We start from the raw sequence: 21004 nt of genomic DNA, 5'->3' as shown, positions 1-21004 counted from the left end.
TTCGATAAAGGCGACAAGGTCACAATGACCCAAGCCAAAGCTCAGCAAATTCCCCCAAAACGGGGACTGCTACATCAAAAACTTTTCCAAGGTTGAAAAAATACCGACCCTAAAGAAAATGCCTATCGTAATTCGGAGACATCTGAACTTATGAAGCATCGGATAAGTCCCACGGGCACGGTGAATTAACGACTATGAGTCGACCTGTCCTAAAACGGACCAACGATCATGACAAAAATAATGGCAAACATTCAAAACGAAGAAATAAGAAGGTAACGACGAGCTGCCGGAACCACCGGTTTTCGGGAATTATCCACTTCCCGTTACTCCGATAGATCGCAGATCTGGGAAGTGTGGGGATATCTGTATACGGTAAAAACCGGATGTGAGCCAAACCGGTGGAACGGGAACCAGAGGAAGGAACAATGATGCGCCAGAGGCTACTCGCCCTTGACCGAAACAGTGCCTGGGCCGAAGCTGAGCAAGGGCACCGACTGATCTGCCCTCTGCATCGTTGAAACGGCCAAGCCCGAGGAGTCGGGCTTTCATGGCCGTTGGTCCGCATGACCGTTAGCCTGAGTGACCGTTTGTCCGTGTGGCCGTTGCAAACGTGTCACGCGCCAGTAACGTCCAGTCATGGTCAACTACCTACCATGCGTGTGTCAGACGGCGCCGTCAGTCTAATCCCACCAAATCCGTGCTGAGCAATCCTTTTTATTATTATTTTATTAACTCATATTGTATGAGAACCATGGGAGTCCCACTATAAATAAGGCATGTCCCCTTCCTTTAAGGAGGTTGGCTTCTTCATTTTTCCAAGAACACTTGTAATAGAAAAACATATATGCAATCTCTCTCTCAATATCTAATCCGGCCAAGGATACTCGTTTCCATTTATATTGTGTTTCTTCCATCAAGTATTCAACATTGTTCATAAACGTTTATATTCATAGTAAATTGTCATCATTAGCCGTTTTATTGAAGAACCCTCACATACATATTTTCTCTATCTAATACACATCAAGATCCAAGCACATATCCTATACCCATCCACAAATTTAATTGATTATCCGAATCCGGGGTAAACAAGTTGAAAATACAAAATTGGATTCACTATTAAATTACATCACCTACCAAGATTTCAGTTCAATACTCCAATCCAGAATTTTCACCGGTTATCTTTTTTCGGATAGCTGTTTAGTAAATGACCACACTCCTTTTATTTCTCAAGCAACTTATGAACCTTTTAGATCATACTCTAAAAATTCCTTTTGAACGAAACTCTATGAGAAAACGTTATACCACGGTCTAAAATTTAATAAGTTATTCTGAACTTTAGACGACATCTAATGTGTTTTCTCTAGGGTTAAACCAATATATGAGCAAACATAAGGTCCAAGTAGGGGGTGTTCATGGGTCGGTTTTGAGTTAAAACCAAAATCAAACCAATCTAGTCGATTTTTAAAATTATTAAAACCAAACCAAATATAATACATATCCATCGGTTTGTTGTAGTCGGTTTGGTTTGGTTTGGATCGATTTTTTGGTTTTTAAGAAAATTAAGAGTATTTCTCTTTTTTCTACAATTGAGAGAGAATTTTCTATCCTTTTCCAACTTATAATCCGTTATTACCCTTTTATTGTGGCAGCTATAGTTTCTTGCATTATGGAGAAAATGTCTTAGGGTTTATGATTTTAATTAAGTGAATAAAGTTTGTAAGAAATACAAAAAATAAATCTAGGTAAATCTCATATAGTTGTTTCTTTGAATACATGAGTTTGAATTCATGGATTTCTTTTTTAAAATCGACTAAAGGTATAAAGTTCATTAGCCTATTAGAGATAAATAAAACTTTGCATAAAAAGTATATAAATTATTTAAAAGTAGTTTTTAAAATAATATATATATATATATATAATTATGTATAAAATTTGTTGGTTCGGTTCGGTCTTTTCTTCGGTTTGCTTTTGGTAAAACCAAACCAAATATTATTAGTTTTTAAAAATTCAAATCAAACCAAACCTAACCCAAGTAAATATCGGTTTATTTAGTTGGTTTGATTTTAGTTTTCGATTTGGATCGATTGTTAACCAAACCGTGAACACCCCTAGGCCAAGTCTAACTTATTCAGAAGAATCATTTCCAAGGGTATATATTTGCATAACTTTTAAAAAATGGGACAAAACTTAAAATAGGGCCTACAAAGGAATATTTGTGTTAAATCAGCTTACTCTATTCATTACTTTTCCCTCCTTTTTCAATTTACAAATATCTTCATTAGAAAATTAACGAAAACACACACAAAATAAAAAAACAACTACTTTTTGAAAAGTTAGCTCTTCTGCTTTACACACCATGAGAATTTCTCATCATAGTAAGCACTCTCTTTTCTCCTCCTTTTGACATTCATTTTCCCCTCAAATTAAAACACAATCATCTATCAACACTCACTAAAGCTTACTCTCTAAGCTCTCTCTTCTTTCTTCATTCTATCATGGATACCAATTCAAACCATATTGATCAATTCCTTCACAAAACATTGATTTTCTTGGCTTTTATCTTGATTCTTGCATCCGAAAAAGCCAGTGCTTCCTCCATTAAAACTGATGCTGAGGCACTTTTGCTCTTCAAGAACATGATACAAAAAGACCCTTCTGGTGTTTTATCATCATGGCAGCATAAAAATAATCCATGTTCATGGAATGGTGTAACTTGCAACAGTCTTGGAAGAGTTACAAATCTTGATCTTCAACAATCTGAACTTGTTGGAGTGGTTTCTTTTTCTCCTTTCAATTCTCTAGATATGTTAACTGTCCTCAATTTGTCTTCGAATTCGTTCTATGTAAATGCCTCGGCGTCTTTGAGTCAACTACCTTATAGTTTGAAGCAACTTGAACTTTCCTTCACTGGTCTAGCAGGATTTGTACCTGAGAATTTCCTTGCAAAATGTCCAAATCTTGAATATGTTAGTCTTTCTTTCAATAACATCACAGGTACTTTGCCTCAGAATTTCTTGTTGCATACTGATAAGTTGCAGTATCTTGCAATGGACTATAATAATCTCACAGGTTCAATTTCTGATCTCAAGATTGAGACTTGTAATTCCTTGTTACATCTCGATTTGTCAGGGAATCAGATAACAGATTCAATTCCTTCTGCTTTGTCTAATTGTACAACTCTTCAAGAACTTGTTATGGCTGGAAATTATTTTTCAGGTCCAATTCCAAGCTCTTTTGGTGAGCTTAAAAGCTTACAAAGGTTGGATCTTTCCAAGAATCATCTAACTGGTTGGATCCCATCTGAATTTGGAAACTCATGTAGTTCACTTGTGGAACTCAAGCTTTCTAATAACAACATCACTGGTTCAATTCCGAATTCGTTCTCATCATGTTCTTCTTTGCTGACTCTTGATCTATCGAACAATAATCTAACCGGTCCATTTCCTGATTCGATACTCCAAAATTTAGGCTCTTTAGAGATTTTGCAAATGAGTAGCAACAAAATTTCTGGTCCATTTCCTGCTTCCCTTTCATTTTGCAAAAAACTCCGGGTCGTAGATTTCAGTTCCAACATGATTAATGGGATAATTCCACCAGATTTATGTCCTGGAGCTTCTTCATTGGAAGAACTAAGAGCACCTGATAATTCACTTTATGGTCCAATTCCATCTCAACTTTCCCAATGTTCACAGTTAAAGACAATTGATTTTAGTTTGAACTATTTGAATGGTTCAATTCCATCAGAATTAGGGAAGTTAGAGAATCTTCAGCAACTTATTGCTTGGTACAATAGTTTGGAAGGGAATATACCAGCAGAGTTGGGAAAGTGTAGTAATTTGAAGAATCTTATTCTTAATAACAACTACTTGAGAGGGAAAATTCCAACTGAATTGTTCAATTGTGGTAATCTTGAGTGGATTTCTCTTACAAGCAATGGACTAAGTGGTGAGATTCCTAAAGAATTTGGTTACTTATCAAGGCTGGCTGTTTTGCAACTTGCAAATAACAGTTTAAGTGGTCAGATCCCAAGTGAATTGGTTAACTGCAGTAGCTTGGTTTGGTTAGATTTGAGCAGCAACAGGTTAACCGGCGAGATCCCACCTCGACTTGGTAGGCAACAAGGAGCTAAAGCACTGAGTGGAATTCTCTCAGGTAACACTTTGGTGTTTGTCCGAAATGTGGGAAATTCGTGCAGAGGCGTTGGAGGATTGCTCGAGTTTTATGGTATTCATCCTGAAAGGCTTCAACAGGTTCCATCACTAAAGAGTTGTGATTTCACTCGGTTGTATTCTGGCCCCGTTCTTAGTGCTTTTACTCGGTATCAGACTATCGAGTACCTTGATCTTTCTTACAACGAGCTACGTGGGAAAATCCCTGATGAGTTTGGTGACATGATAGCTTTACAAGTTCTTGTTATATCACACAATCAATTATCTGGTGAAATTCCTTCATCACTTGGAGGGTTAAAGAATTTGGGAGTGTTTGATGCATCACATAACAGATTGCAGGGACAAATTCCTGATTCATTTTCACAACTTTCATTCTTGGTGCAAATTGACCTGTCTAATAATGAATTAACAGGGCAAATTCCATCAAGGGGTCAGTTAAGTACACTTCCTGCAAGCCAATATGCAAACAATCCAGGACTCTGTGGGGTTCCGTTGGACGAATGCAAATATACGGGCCCCGCAAATACGAATGGAGATGGAGAAAGGACAGAAAAAAGAAGTTCAGCTGCATCTTGGGCTAATAGCATTGTCCTTGGAATCCTCATTTCCATTGCCTCAGTTTGCATTTTGATTGTTTGGGCTATTGCTATGCGCGCAAGGCGAAGAGAGGCAGAAGGAGTGAAAATGCTTAGTAGTTTGGGTGGTAATTATGCAGCCTCAACATGGAAGATTGACAAAGAAAAGGAGCCATTGAGCATCAATGTAGCAACTTTCCAAAGACAACTTAGGAAGTTGAAGTTCTCACAACTTATTGAGGCCACAAATGGATTCTCAGCAGCGAGCCTCATTGGCTCAGGAGGTTTTGGAGAAGTTTTCAAAGCCACATTGAAGGATGGCTCAAGTGTTGCAATCAAGAAACTCATCAGGTCAGAGGCAGATTCAGAATTAAGTTTTAAGAGTTCAACCTTTAAGGTTCTTAATATTGAAATCGTTATATTTTTAAAGTTATGGGTTTATATATACTATTCGTTACAATTTTAAAAGATTTTTACACGTAAATTTGTACTTGATAGAAAATACTGAAACATAATGTTACATCCGTCCCTGCATCAGGTTGAGTTGCCAAGGTGACCGAGAGTTTATGGCTGAAATGGAGACATTAGGAAAGATCAAGCACAAGAATCTTGTACCTCTTTTAGGATACTGCAAAGTTGGTGAGGAAAGACTTTTAGTTTATGAGTTCATGGAATATGGAAGCCTTGAAGAAATGCTACACGGGAAGACAAGAACGCACGATAGAAGGATCCTAACATGGGAGGAAAGGAAAAAAATAGCAAGAGGAGCAGCCAAAGGACTCTGTTTCCTTCATCACAATTGCATCCCACACATCATACACCGCGACATGAAGTCAAGTAACGTGCTTTTAGACAACGAAATGGATGCCAGGGTGTCCGATTTTGGCATGGCAAGGCTCATAAGCGCGCTAGACACACACCTTAGTGTGAGTACACTAGCAGGGACACCAGGATATGTGCCACCTGAGTACTATCAGAGTTTTAGGTGCACGGCTAAGGGGGACGTTTACTCGTTTGGGGTCGTGCTACTTGAACTCTTGACGGGTAAAAGGCCAACGGATAAGGAGGATTTCGGTGACACTAACTTGGTAGGATGGGTGAAAATGAAAGTAAGAGAAGGGAAATCAATGGAAGTAATTGATCAAGAATTGTTATCAACTAAAGGGAATGATGAAGCAGAAGTAGTAGAAGTGAAAGAGATGGTAAGGTACTTAGAGATAACAATGCAATGTGTAGAGGATTTTGCATCAAAAAGGCCTAATATGTTGCAAGTTGTGGCTATGTTAAGAGAGCTTATGCCTGGAAGTAGTTCAAGCAACAGTGGTTAAAGAGAAAACCAACAGGAAAAAAAAAAAAAAAAAAAGAGAGATGGTTTTTCTAAGAATTAGTAGTGAAAAAAAAAAAAAAACTAAAGAATGTAAGATTCTTTTCTTCTTTTCTTTATGCAAGTATTCATCTGCATTTGTACTTAGCAACTTGTCTTACTTTTTGCAATATTACCCATATTTCAGAGTCTTGTGTGGATATTGATAACATATAATAATGTACTAATTGATGATAAACTAACTATATATCAACCATCAATTAAGTAAATCCAACTATATAAAAAATGTAGAAAATGAATATAACACTAACTCATGTCGGATCATCATGGTTCTTTCATCGTGCTCATTTTGTGAACAATTGAACAAGATAGGTAGAATACACGACCCTCAAACTGAAGAGACCATTCTTGTTATTTTGTCGTAATAGTTAGTCTGGCAGATTTTGAGAAAGTAATCTCCAACTTTGGTAAGAAAATAATTGACATTCCTCAAACAAAAACTCGTACCTTTTTTAAAGTTCTAAATTTAATTAATAATTCAAGTCAACACATTTCACAATAATTTAAATTCTATGCATTGATAACATAAAGATAATGCAACATGAAGATTTGTTTTATCTTATCAGTTAACTAGTGAATATGTCCGCGCTTCGCGCGGTTATGTTATGAAAAACATAAATGAATTCACAAATTATTGAAGTTAAAGCTTAAAACGTGAGTTCACATACACGATCAAGTGTAACATCAACTTAGAAACCAAAAGACAACCAAGTAGAATTACACAAAATGAGAAAAATGACTTGCTAACCTGTTACAACTTTAAATGATTCTGGAAACTAAGACGATGTACTTTTATGAGTTGTGCCCCATTGGCCAATGTTTTTACAATAAGTTTATGATTCAACTAAGATCGTGTATTCTCATGAGTTGTGCAGCTATGTGTATTGTAATTTGTTACTGTGCACACATAGTTATATTAACATGGCTCCATATAAAGTGGAGTAAGCTTTGCAGCCTTGTTGGCACCTTGATAGGTAACCACTTTGCCGTGATTCAAGTTGCTGGGTTGCATATAATGGCCTTTTTGGTATCTAAATAGGCTCTAGAGTCTACCAAAGATGAGTTTTTGTCCAGCTGAGGTGCGGTCAATATGGACTTTCCTTGCCTTGTGCCTACACCATATGGATGTCTCGTTTATGCAAAATAGCAAACATAAAATTTCTCCAATAAATTTGAAACAACAGAAAACAGTCTACTGTAATAAGAAGTTTAATGGTTGATGAAATAATTATGATAACGGCCATAAAAGATTTGAAGCAAGATTTTTTGAAAGTAACAATTTCATTCAGTTCCTTGCTGGTCACGGATTAGTTGTTATGCAGTTATCTACCCTGGCTTTGAGTACCTTGACAGCGGTCGAGGGACAATCATTTGAGCTTTTTGGCCTAAATTGAAATCAAAATAGTAAAAGGTCTATATAAATTGTGGCATTACTACTAACAGAAACGTAGCGCAACACTCGTACGTACCAAAATGAATTTTCAAGAACATCCAAAAGGTTCACCATGTACTAAGTAATATGTGTAAATTAAATACAACCAAAACAGAGTTAACTTTCCAAAGGTGAGAGTCTTTGCCCTGTAGATGCTATAAGGAAAGAGGAAAATTGCCTGGAAAGAAAAAAGGAGGAGGAGGGCGGGCCTTAATTATTAGAGGACTAAAAGAAGTGACATTTTTTGTTATAGAACTAAAGGTCTTTATTTTGGGAGGAAAGAAGCCTCAATCGCATCTGTTCTAATGGAACACCGTTTTCATCAATTTATAATGGGAAAACGGGCAAAAAATGACAAAACAAATAGTAAATCATAATGTTACCCGGATCTGACTTGAAAAAAAAAAAAAGGCTTTAGGCATTCCAAACAAATATTTTTTTTTTGTTTGCGCGGATTGCCCTTCATTTGGGGTGGTCTTTAATTTTTACCCTTCAAATTGGTGGTGTTTAATTTTGCCCTTCGCCTAATATCCCGAGGTTCTAGGTTCGAACCCCAGCTGCGTGAAAAAAAAAATATTTCACAAGGCAGATGTTTGGATTCGCCTGCCCATGCAAAACTCTGCGTCAAGGCAGAATTTTGGCCTGAAAGTTCTGCCTTGAGGCAGAGTTTTGCCTTCAAAATTCTGCTTGAAAACTCTGCTTTGCGAATCCAAACTCGACCTTACGAATTTTTTTAAATTTTTTGACTGAGCAGGGATTCAAAATCGAACCCAAGGAACGTTTGGCGAAGGGTAAAAATTAAAGATCACCAATTTGAGGGACAAAAATTAAAGACCACTCCAGCGAAGGACAATCCTGCAAATTGTCCGTTAATTTTATATCATTAAAGATGGGAGAGTAAAGATAGCCTTATATTGCTGCTGCTACGTGGGTTGAGTACTGAAACGGCTAGTTTGGGCTGAAAAGAGAAACGGTTAGTTGGGCTTAAATTCAAATGCTACGTGGGCTGAGGCATTTGTTATTAGTTTAATTTGTTAAGTAGTATATTATTGTGGTACATAGGAAAATGGAGGAAAAAATGAGAAAAAAGAAAAATCCAATTGTTGGCCATAGAGAGGTGCCACATTACCTTGTCTATGCCTAGCTTTATATTATATATAGATATAGATATAGATTTTGAATTTATAACAATAAATTTGTTACTATTTTTATCAGATTGTCAACTAATGTTTATCAAGAGATTTACGTTTAATTACTTACTTAATTAGTGATTTCATTCTGCTATAGATATTTATACATCATTAATGCATAGAACTTTAATTTGATATCTCCACCTATAAATAACTAAATAAGTACTCTTTCTCAGTACATTGTAACTAAAGTTGAGCATTTCTAGTTTTATTATAGGATCAAAAGATTTCTCACAAAGGCCGGCCAACAAAAAAAATGCAACAAGTGACATTGAACAATTGTGACAAGGCCATGCCGGTGATTGGCATGGGAACTGCTTCTTCATCTCGGCCGGGGCCCGCGCCGGACTCATCGGAGACGACGGTGAAATCCGCTATATTGGAGGCCATTAAAGCCGGCTACCGCCACTTCGACACGGCCTTTATTTATCCATCGGAAAAGCCTCTAGGAGAAGCCATTGTTGAGGCTCTTCATCTTGGCCTTATCAAGTCTAGGGATGAAATTTTTATTACTACTAAGTTATGGTGCACTTTTGCTCAACGTGACCAAGTTGTCCATGCTTGTAAACTCAGTCTTCAGTAAGTTATATGACACTTTTACCATCTTCCCTCCTAGAAGCGGATCCAAGATTTATACATTATGAGTTTGAGTTTGAAATTTTACCATACACCATTCAGTTTATTAGGTTCAAAATTTAATGATGATTATTTAAACACGTATGTTGTATGGGGCGGAGTGTTGGCCAGTTAAGGTTTCTCACGTTCAAAAGATGAAAGTTGCTGAGATGAGAATGTTGAGATGGATGTGTGGCCACACCAGGAGTGACAGGATTAGGAATGAGGATATTCGGGACAAGGTGGGAGTGGCCTCGGTGGAAGACAAGATGCGAGAAGCGAGATTGAGATGGTTTGGGCATGTGAAGAGGAGAGACACGGATGCCCCAGTGCGGAGGTGTGAGAGGTTGGCCATGGATGGTTTCAGACGAGGTAGGGGTAGGCCAAAGAAGTATTGGGGAGAGGTAATTAGACACGACATGGCGCAGTTATAGCTTACCGAGGACATGACCTTAGATAGGAGGGTTTGGAGGACCCATATTAGGGTAGAAGGCTAGTAGATAGTCTCATTACCCTGCCTTATTAATAGTCGCATTATCGTAGTATAATTTCTTGTGCTCTAATTTATGCTATTATGCTATTATCTGTTATTTCCTGTGCTTTGATTATTCTATGTTATCTGTGTCGCTTGCGTTACTTCATTTCCATATCGCTTTGAATCTCTTAGCCGTATCTGACCTCTTTTTATGTTTTTATTGAGTCGAGGGTCTCTCGGAAACAGCCATCCTACCTTGGTAGGAGTAAGGTCTGCGTACACTCTACCCTCCCCAGACCCCACGTTGTGGGATTTCACTGGGTTGTTGTTGTTGTTGATTATTTAAACACGTAACTGAATTTGAATCAAAGTTATTGAGTTTGAATATACCGTAATTTATACTCTATATCTATCTTTATTGCCTCTCCAGGCCCACCCCCTCTGACCAAAGGCAAATTCAACATTTAAACATTAAGGGGTCGTTTGGTGCATGGTATAAGCGCTAATTTTTTGTACCATGTTTAGTAGGGATAATGTACCAAACAAGGTATAAAATGCATCCCATCCCAAGAGATGGATATCCCTTCTTATACCACTTATACTGGGATTATTTTATACCATCTTTTAGATGGTATAAAATAATCCATACCTACCAAACGACCCCTAAGTATATGCATTCACTAGCATTTTGGACTCAAACTCTATATACGGACATCGAATTTGAAGAGAGTGAAAAAGTATGTTTTAAGTGTGTGCATTCACTAGTTATGTGTTACCTTCTTGAAGTGTCTTGAAAAAACGTAAGACGAAGCAACCATGCAGCTAGGTAGCACTCAATACACTAAGCTAGTCTTTGAGGAAACAAATATTTACCCCAAAAAAGAGAATTGAACCAAAGTTTGCTTGTATTAAAAAGAACGACGATCTCAATAGATTGCTTCATGGTAACTAAGGTTGTCAATTCATCTGTCCAAAATCTTATCGAAATAATTAACATCTTTGTATTTTTTTTGGTGCAGAAAATTGCAATTGGAATATGTGGATATGTATTTAATTCACCAACCTTTGAGAATAAGTGAAAAGATACAACAACTCCCAGTTCCAAAAGAAATAATTCACCCATTGGATATCAAGGGTGTGTGGGAAGGCATGGAAGAATGCAAAAGTCTTGGATTCACAAAGGGAATTGGGGTTAGTAATTTCTCTTGCAAAAAACTTGAGGAATTACTTTCCGTTGCTAAAATTCCTCCTGCTGTCAATCAAGTAAGTCAATTTTTCTAAAGTTTTTAGCTTCTCAAGAGAAAAAAGAAGAAGATAAATTGATTTACTAGAGTCTATTTGGATTTGCTGATTGAAAGTAGTTGATAAACATTAAGTGCTGAAATTGATTTTGTAAATACATAATTATTATATGTTTGGATAAAAATGCTGAAAGTAAAAATAAGTAGTTGATGTTTTGATTAAAGGAATGCTGACGAATAGTTTGTATGTTGAAATGACTACCATCTCCTTAAAGTTATTTAAGAAAATATATATAAAAGGAGAAAAAAGGACGAAGAAAATGGAATGGAGAAGGAGTTAGGAGTTCTACTTTTGGAAAAGTATTTTGAGAATTAGAAAAGATATAAGGGATAAAGTCGTGAATATTTGGTCAAACAAAAATAATTATAAGCTGAAAAATTAATAAGTTAGGAGTGATCAACTTATGGGTTTTGACTGATCTTGAATGATAAGCATTTTCACCCTCCGGGGCAGATGCACATCTTTGGCTACAAATTCGGCCTTACCCATAACCTTCAACTAAAAAATATATACAAACAAAAACTTTTAAATTTGAATGTATTTCTTCTACATCTGCAATAATGAGTATATTGTCACTCTATAGCGACTGACTTAAAATTTTGGATTTGCCTATACTCTCTCTATGATTTTCTTTGCATTTTTAAAAAAAAAAATCACTAATTTTGTTTTTTTGGCAATTGTTAGAAATATGATGCCTTTGTTTTCTTGTGTTTGGAAAGGTGGAGATGAACCCAATTTGGCAACAAAAGGAACTGAGGGAATTTTGCAAGGCAAAGGGAATTCACATCACTGCTTATTCTCCCTTGGGTGCAAATAATACATTTTGGGGTGATAACAGAGTTGTTGAATGTGATGTTCTAACTCAAATAGCCAAATCCAAAGGGAAAACAACTGCTCAGGTTTAATCCTATATCTTGTTTTCTTGTGTTTTTCATTTTCTTGTTGGTTCCTTTCTCTTGTCTAGTTTTCTTTTATTTTAAACGCTTTAATTTTGACATTCCTCCTTTTGTCTGGAATTCTATTCTAATTATATTCCCCTGCTACAACCTATTTGGCAAAGTTTGAAAAGCCATAAAGTTTAAGAAAGAAATGAATATTTTTGAAATTTGTAACCAAAACATGCTGTAACATTTGTGCTTATAAAATTTTGAAACTTGTGGTTTTAAATATTCCATAACATTTGTGTGGCTATACAGAACATTAAGGATAAAATGAAAAATTTAAGTTAAATTATTTCCCAATTTAGAAAGTTATCATCCTTATTGAAACAAATTAAAAGAAAATGTCGTCACATAAACTGAAATAAGGGGTGTAATTTTCTTCCTTTGTAGACAATTGCGTATCATTATCTTTTCTGTAGTCTGATAGTGTAATTTTAATTTTTTTGGTCTTTATATTAAACTATTTTGTGAATTAAAAACACACACCTTTGTGATTAATTTGTTCTTTCCTAAAATTGGCAAACATTGTGCAAGCAAGAGCAGAGGTAGCTAATAAGTACGGGTTCAACAAAATCCAACAACTTTAATATGGAACCATAATTTCAATAAATACTAAATTTTGTATAATTTTAAATGTACAATGAATTAAGCGGTAAAATTATAAAGATTAAATTCATTTATTTTAAATTCTGAATCTGTCTGTGTGTGTGCAGGTAGCATTAAGGTGGGTTTATGAGCAAGAGGTGAGTCTTGTTACAAAGAGTTTCAACAAGGAGAGAATGAAAGAGAACCTTCAAATATTTGATTGGTCACTTTCTGAACAAGACTTGCAAAAAATAAGTGAACTTCCACAGCACAGAGGTTTTAGCATGGCCTCTCTTTATGGACCTCATGATCTTTTGCTGCAATTAGATGCAGAAATCTAATTGCTTATTGCTACATTTACATTTCAAGATTCATAAAGTTACAATGAACACATTACTTGAGCTTAATGAAATGTTGTTTTCAATTATTTTTTAAAGTTAAGTGATCAGTTGCTGCTCATGAGTTTTGATAATTAAGTTTGATTTATTCTCCATTTGAACCCCTAGACTCGAGTATACATAACTTGCACTAAATAAATTTTGGTTAGCAATAAAATGAAAATCAACAATCAACAAATTTTCATAAACCTTCCTTAGGTTTTGCCAAATCAATATATGACAAGTAAAAATGAACGGAGGGAGTACTTGTCATGTATTGACTTGACACGCCTATTAAGGAACCAAAAATTAGAATGACAATTTTACTATATCACCTTTTGAAGATAATAAATGTGATGTTTTGGGAAATGGATTGATAAGTGATTATAGTAAATAGTAAGGGTTAATTAGAAACTAAGTGTGAAATTCTGTCTTGGTTTTATAAACTGGACAAGTAAAAGTGAACATCTATTTTTAGTATAAAGAACAAGTAAAAATGGACGAGGGAGTATTACGCAGACCTCCCCTTTTTCGCAATTAGTGTAACAAAACTAAATTGTAACTTCAAATGAACATTGATGCGCTAGAATTTAACGATCAAAACAAATTAGTGAAACAATATGTGCTCTTCTACTACATATATTTACAGAGTGAATAGCATAGAGCATATACATCTCAGGTGAAAAGAGATAAGTCCATAAGTTCTCTGAGAAATAACCAAGATATTTATTAAGTAGGTATAAGAAATTTATCTTTATCTTGGAGTCCACCCATACATTTTCAACGGCTTGGATTGCATTTCTCTTTCATTTTAGCAAAGTATAATATTTGTTTCCTGTTTCTATAGAGTATTAGACAAACGTCCATCGAGTTTCCCAACAACAACAACCAACAACATACCCAATGTAATCCCACATGTGAGGTCTGGGAAAGGTAGTATGTACGCAGACCTTAGACCTTACCCCTACATAGATTTTTTCAATTGCTTTCTAATCTCGTATATCAACTACAACATGCCTCATTCACACATGAGATTTCCTAATCCCACTAAAATCTACATCTTCTTAACTTTTTAAAAATGAATAAGTTATATGTATTAAAACTTGGTTAGATCAATATTGATCTTACCTGTTATTGTTGTGATCAATCTTGGAACTTTTTCAGTGCCTTGTAGTTAAACCAGTAAGAACAAATTCAGATTCTTAAGCCTCATAGAGCATTCCAACCTCGATACGTTGAGGTAATGGTACACCCAAAGCAGGCAGTGCAGATCTGCAATTGCTGTGCAAAAATTCATAGAAAGCGAGCATAGTTCTATCAAACCAGCCAGAATGCTTACCGATATGAAACCTCGTCTTTCCACGAATATGGACCACTCCAGCAAGCTTTGCCTCTTCCAACTCGGAAGTTTCATCTTCTACTTCCACTGAGTTATGGTTGGAGCAGTGAAGCACATGAGACCGTAGACTCTCGATAACTTGATTAACCAAATCATCCCCTTCAAGACTAAGTTTATCTGAATAACCATACCGAATCACACATCTATAAACTCCTTTGAGACCTAGTTTACTAACGACAATCCTTTCATCCGGTGCTACTTTAGGAACCAGCAAATATCGAAGAGTTGTAAATACAGTAACTTTGTGCAGAGATCTCATGTTCTTTATGTAATGACCTAAAATTGGGGTTAAACCATCTTGGATATTTGTATAGAAGAAGCAGATTCCAGGAACTCTTTGAACACCTGGATCCGTTAGCAGTGTCCTAAATCTCTCTAAGTCTATCTTGTGTGTCAACTCATATTCGAGCTTTCTCTGTCTACCGTAGAACCAGCCAAACATAATGAAAGCAAGGATGAGAGAGATGGCAAAGGGAATCCAACCACCTTCCGGAATTTTCGTGCAGATTGCACTCACGTAGACACTTTCCATCACAAAAAATACGACGAAGTAAAGTGCAACCAGAGCTAGTGGAGTTCTCCAAATAATGATCATAACCAATGTCAGCAATATAGTTGTTATAAGCATAACCATGCTCACAACAACACCTGTTAGAGAGTCAATTTTAAGTAGTTAATAGAAAAGAGTTGAACAGTTCTATTTCAAAAAAAAAAAAAATGAACAGTTGCACGAATAATAAATCATCTGATCTCCTTTGCCACAATGGTTCCATTTTGAAGTTTATTTGTTATTCAGAAGAATGCTCATTCTACTAATAACTGTTGTTACATGCACAACATTGGCCAACGTAGACGCATATCAAAGGTAAGCATATGACATGTAGATAATATCCCTCAAACTAGAGAAACATGCATTTATTCCTTTGTGTAAACATAAAAATCATACATATATGTGCTTTCTATTTGGGCAACGCTAAACACGACAAGACAATTTAGTTGAACTTGACTTGCACCACATATATGTGCTTTATCAGTTATATTCATTCATGTCATTTCTATTTGGACAATGCTAAAAAAGGCGAGACAATTTCTGAAATACTGAACCAAATTTCAAGTTCACAATTTGAAATTTTGTTGGCTTCAGAGACTCTTACCGAAGGCATTTCCGATGTCTTGCCCATCTCCAAAGATGAGTATTACAGCAACGCAGAGAATCATAAGGATGTAGTTAACTTCTGGTGAGTAAACCTCACCTTCATTGCTAGAGGATGTGTGAACTACCTTCACCCGAGGAAAATAATCCAAAACAACTGATTGCTTAATAACAGAAAAGGTGGCTGAAATCAGTGACTGACTTGCAACTATTGCAGCTAATGTGGCTATCACAAACATCGGCCAGTACACAGCAGATGGTATAAACTTGTAAAATCCATCAGCTTGGTCACTGGGATTTCTGATCAGATACGCAGTCTGCCCAGCATATGTCAGCACTAATGATGGATATATAGTACAAAAAAATGCTATCTGACAGAAAACGAGAGTTCGTAAATCATATAGAAAGAAGAAGAAGAGACTATGAGAAATTCTGAGACGTAGTAAGTATTTTACCCGAATTGAACTCCTGTTGAAATGACCAAGATCAGCAAACATTGCCTCAGAACCTGAAAAATATGATATTTTTTATTAGAAGAGGAACATATTCCACTAATCTACTTGCTTATATTCAAACACCTCTATAGCCTTCCCAATGTGCGAAGCAAGAAGACCAGCACCTGTTGAAGATAAATAAAGGGAAAAGTCAATACCAACTCCCCCCGCCCCACCCCACCCCCCCTTCCAAAACCAAAACCCCCCAAACTTGTTCCAAGAAGTCAGTTACACACGTTTTTGGGCAACCGAGTGCCCTGTACTTTTCCTAAGTTTATTCAATACCACCCTGAGAGGACACGGGGCATAGAAGTGCTCTCAATTTCTTGAGGCTCTTGAAAGCTAAAAATAATCAGAGGTAAATAACATGTCGTCACCACTCCCTTTTCCTCATCTGCTTCTACCTATCATGTCGTCACCACTCAAGTAGGCATTAGATACACTTTGGACAAGTAAAGGGGAATGTTATGTCGCTTGCAAAGTCTAAGTGAGTAACTGACATTTCAGAACTAGTTCAGGGAAAATTTATGATTTTTCCAAATATAAACCTAACGAAATGCAATAAAGCAAGACACGTAGTTTAAGAAACACAGATACTTGAAGACCCAAAAAATGACCTCTGGGTCAAAATGGAGTTACCGCATGATAGAATCAAGCTCATCTCTGCTAATGTCACACGTCACAATTAGCACATATCCTGGTTATCAATAAAGCAAATAAGTTTCCCTAGTTTCACTTTACCACTTATCATAAGAAGCTAGTATTTCAAGGTCCATACTAGATGAAGCATGTGAAATTCCAAACAAGCAGAACAGACACGAGGAAATGGATTTATGTATTAATATAAAATCTAAATGAAGAACTATAGCAGACCACACCAATGACGAGGCTTACCTGTAATGCACATGATGGTACCACCAAGACATATCCATCCTTGTTTTCCATTTCTTAAGAAGAAGTGGACTATGTAATGAGGTGATATTGCCTTGAATATGCTAGGATAATACTTTATGATACTGTATATCCCAACGAGAGGAGTTGTAAGAGTCCATGCACCCATGATAGGAGAGAACACGAAACTCACTCGTGAAGTACCAAATTTCTGCAGGAGGAATATAACAATGATAATGATTGCTGAGAGAGCTTCTACCAATGCTGCAAGTAGCAAAGAAAGAAACTATGAATGGAGAGAGAGAGAGAGAGAACTGTTTAAATAAAAGGAGGCCAATTATCAGTCTTTACAAAAAAACTCCCAACTTTAAGCAATTGCTCTGACACTCCTTATTGTTAGTCGTATTTATTGAAGTTAAAGTGTTCTATCATCACTTGATTAACTAATTTCCAGAATGAGGATTCAAGTTATTGCAAAAAGTTTCCAGAATCAGTATTCAAGTAACATATGTAAATCTGTGAAAGGTCGTCGTTTAACAAGAAGCATGATAACTTAAAACACAAGACAATTATAATAATCAAAATTGTTCCTCTACCACTTCTCAATAACCCCCAAAATCTTTAAAGCCCTCCACGTACAATGATTAATGAGTATCATAGTACACATTCTGTCATACTTACATTTACTGACCGAGGGAAAACGTGCTCTTATGCCATCCATTGCAGACAACACTAACAGAAAGAAGGGACAATTAATGAAACTGAACTGGAAAAGGAAAACTAACTGGTTAGCAATCAAAAGGGTGCTGAAAGCACACTAGAAAGCCCAACAGAAGCTAACATACCTGAGATGGCAGGTGTAAGTATGCCATCACCAATTAGCATGCACATACCCAACATTGCAATGAAAAGCAGTACCCTTCGGGAAATCAGACTCCTCTCAAAAAATTTACCCAGCCTACTTGGCTTTCTTGATTGGTTAACATAAGAATTGCTTGGATTTAAATTGGCACTCTTAGAAGAAAGTATCCCGATATTTATATTCCTGCAGAGTAATGAATAAAGAGCAAATGTTCCACCTGCAAAGGACTATGTTTCAGAACAAAACTTGATCATGTCAAAAGCGATATGACGAAACACTGTAGTGTCTTTCAAAAAGAGTTTCAGCCAAAAAATTAAAGAGAATTAGAAAGTGACTCAACATGATAAGCTGTTCTATCTTTAAATTATAGAGCCCAAAGTCAAAAACATTCTGAAAAAGAGAACCAAAAAGCAAAACGAAAAGGAAAAATTTAGGGAGGATCTCATTTATCTTTAGCATATTTCAGATAGCACTATTGTAATAAAACATGTATATACATCCTTCATTAACACCTGTGACATTCTCGAAAAGATTAACTTTTTGTATGAGAATTCATAGGAACAGTTTCTTAATCCTAGAGTTACCCAAGATTTAAGCAGCAAAAGTACAAAGAAAGATAGAGATCAGTAATACCTTCGCCCTGATCATCAGCTTTGAGAGCTATGCTAGCATATTTGACACCACCGATTAGAGTGAGCGTCCAAAACATTATGCTGTAGATCCCCAAATAGTCATCCTTAGTTGGAGACTTTAACGGCATTGATGGATATACATAAAGTGGAGATGTAACAAGACCCCCAAAAACAACTCCTAAGGTCTTGTATGCAAGGACCAAGGTACCCCACCGTCCAGTGTCCTAAACGAATATAGTTGCCGCGAAAGAAAGTGAGTGCAAACAAATATAAAGTAGATCCTAATACAGACAACTTAATTTTGAGTGTAAAATTGTTGATAGAGAAATGACAAATTCCCTAAACTAGTAAGAAATAGAAATCAAATATGAGGAATACTTCGTCACAGAAATATTTGAATAGCCACATTTACTTATTCGTGTAAAAGGTAGCAAATGTCATGAATAATATCCTGGTGGAGAGAACTTGAAACAATTTTCTTCCTTGGACATTAAGATTGATGCAAAATACCCTTAGTGTATAGATGCACACGAATTTGAAATCAATGCATCCAAAAGTAGTGGAGTAAAATTTGCGAGAGATAACTAATGATAGGCATTTGTTAAGGAGAAATAACTCTCAGCAACTCTCACCAGTAAAAATAAAATAAAAAAATCTCCACTCTCTAATATCATATTACCATAGGGTGAGGATCGGTAGGTTAGCTCCGTCATCAGAGATATACAACATTTATTCATTTCTCGATTGACTGGGGTGTCAAAGTTGTTGCTTTGAATGTTTGCAAGTGAACTGAAATATGGAGTTTCTAGCAATATTTTATCACTAAAAAAGCAGTTTACACTTGACCTTAGACAAAAGGCTGACAATTGGACAAAGGTAATTAAGATATTATGAAAGTTATACTGTATCCAATCTCTTGCATAATAATTTTAAGATAATAAAGGAATTGAATTAAGGAAATACCATCATCAACTACTTCACCTCATTCCCATTTTAGTTATGCTTGGTTCATTAACAGTGGTTGCAAAGCAGTTTGGAGTGCAACTATTTCACTGAGTACTTGCATCGTCTCACTAATACTATATACACCAAGTAACTCTATCCACCTAAACTAGATGGGAAAAAACCACTCAATCTCTTTGCCCTTGCTGCTTTTGAAACGTTGGTGTTTTCATTCAAGCTTCATCAAACTACTGGACCACACCATTAAGTTTCTTAATAATTAGATTGTCTTTTAAGGAAAATTATGAGTTATCTAAACCTCACACTATCCTTACACCAACATTACCCCAATACTCCAAATCCCAGCGGAGGCAAAAACACTAGATTATTTCTTTACATCTCTTCAGGTCTTACTGGATAGAGTTATCTGGTAGGTACTTCGTAATTAGTCGAGGTGAGCGCAAGCTGATTCAGGCACCACGATTGTTGGGATGTTGATTTTTGCACCCAAGGGTGTGGCTTAGTGGTCAATGAAGTGGGTTGAGCATCATGAGGTCTCAGGTTTAATTCCCAGCGGACACAAAACTACTAGGTGATTTCCACCTGTTCTAGCTTTCGTGAACAGAGTTACCTGGTACCTGTTGTTGGTGGTAGATGGCAGGTACTCAGTAATTAATCGAGTGCATGCAAGCTGGTCATGACACCACGATTATAAAATAAACCGAATAGAAATGTAGTCATACATTCTCACTTTCAAATATTAATAATTTTCTTCTTCACGTACCGAAGCTTAAAATGTAATTAAACATACAATGGAAGTTAGACATCGAGTACATACACACATAAAAAACAAAAGATCACATGAAATCAAATAAACAAAGACACGAGACTTTCGTGATAGACAAACCAAAAAAAGGCATGCAACGAAACAGAAACATATTGCCCAAACTAATTATTAATGTGGTGAACCTTTTGGCGGTTGTTAATAATGGTGTGATCAGCGTCATGCACCGCCATTACAACGTTTGCATCCGGCGTGTCATGCTTTGCCGGTTGTGGATCCATCTGTCTTTTCTATTCAACAAAATTTTGAGATGAACAAAAAGGAAGGGGCACGTAGAGTTTGTTTGCAGACTGATAGGAGTGTAATTTATAGGAGTAATTTCCCATTTATAAATCAAGATTTGGAAAGAGAGGGGCTTTACGTAAATGAGACCATTGATAAAGGTATAAAGGTTACCTTTTTTGCATGTATAGTAGTATAACATATGACTCCTTTGGGGAAAAGAACAAAAAAATAAAACATAGATGAGAATAGATAATCATTTTTGCATTATGTTAAAATTTTAGGAAAAAACGTATACAAGAAAGATATATATATATATATATATATATATACGCGCGCGATGATATAGATAGAATATATTCTTCATCTTTAATCAGAAGTTTTTAATTTGAATTTTGAGATTGAAAATTTTCTAGCACAGAGCATTTTTCTCCTAAATAGGCCCAAGACGAGTCCGGAGCCTAAAGGGTATAAAAATACACGGTATATACTAAAAGGGGATGACCAAAAATTTATATAC

General features: G+C 36.1%; 3 protein-coding genes across 5 annotated transcripts; 2 read left to right on the top strand and 1 right to left on the bottom strand.

Annotated features, from left to right (window-relative positions):
• Positions 1–2342: 2342 nt before the first annotated feature.
• On the top strand, positions 2343–6211 carry LOC132614975 (serine/threonine-protein kinase BRI1-like 2). Its single transcript, XM_060329532.1, has 2 exons — positions 2343–5095; positions 5283–6211. The coding sequence occupies exons 1-2, from the start codon at positions 2496–2498 to the stop codon at positions 6070–6072; spliced, it is 3390 nt and encodes a 1129-aa protein (XP_060185515.1). The 5' UTR covers positions 2343–2495; the 3' UTR covers positions 6073–6211.
• A 2780-nt stretch (positions 6212–8991) lies between these two features.
• Positions 8992–13451, top strand: LOC132614896 (D-galacturonate reductase-like). Its single transcript, XM_060329451.1, has 4 exons — positions 8992–9329; positions 10860–11103; positions 11862–12041; positions 12797–13451. The coding sequence occupies exons 1-4, from the start codon at positions 9007–9009 to the stop codon at positions 13007–13009; spliced, it is 960 nt and encodes a 319-aa protein (XP_060185434.1). The 5' UTR covers positions 8992–9006; the 3' UTR covers positions 13010–13451.
• Positions 13452–13747: 296 nt separating this feature from the next.
• On the bottom strand, positions 13748–20594 carry LOC132615973 (probable potassium transporter 17). Of its 3 annotated transcripts, none has more exons than XM_060330572.1 (8): positions 20388–20594; positions 18478–18700; positions 17828–18061; positions 17664–17714; positions 16986–17246; positions 16053–16105; positions 15599–15968; positions 13748–15092 (listed from the first exon to the last, which is right to left on the bottom strand). In XM_060330572.1, the coding sequence occupies exons 1-8, from the start codon at positions 20481–20483 to the stop codon at positions 14248–14250; spliced, it is 2133 nt and encodes a 710-aa protein (XP_060186555.1). In that variant the 5' UTR covers positions 20484–20594; the 3' UTR covers positions 13748–14247. The 3 variants fall into 3 exon arrangements, with proteins under 3 accessions (XP_060186555.1, XP_060186556.1, XP_060186557.1); XM_060330573.1 differs by lacking the exon at positions 20388–20594 and adding an exon at positions 19440–20207; XM_060330574.1 differs by lacking the exon at positions 20388–20594 and adding an exon at positions 19156–19336.
• Between the last annotated feature and the right edge of the window lie 410 nt (positions 20595–21004).

This window comes from Lycium barbarum, chromosome 10 (genome assembly GCF_019175385.1).
Source record: "Lycium barbarum isolate Lr01 chromosome 10, ASM1917538v2, whole genome shotgun sequence".
Classification (NCBI taxonomy): domain Eukaryota; kingdom Viridiplantae; phylum Streptophyta; class Magnoliopsida; order Solanales; family Solanaceae; genus Lycium; species Lycium barbarum.
Note: the sequence above shows the minus strand (reverse complement) of the source record. Positions and strands in the feature narration are given on the sequence as shown.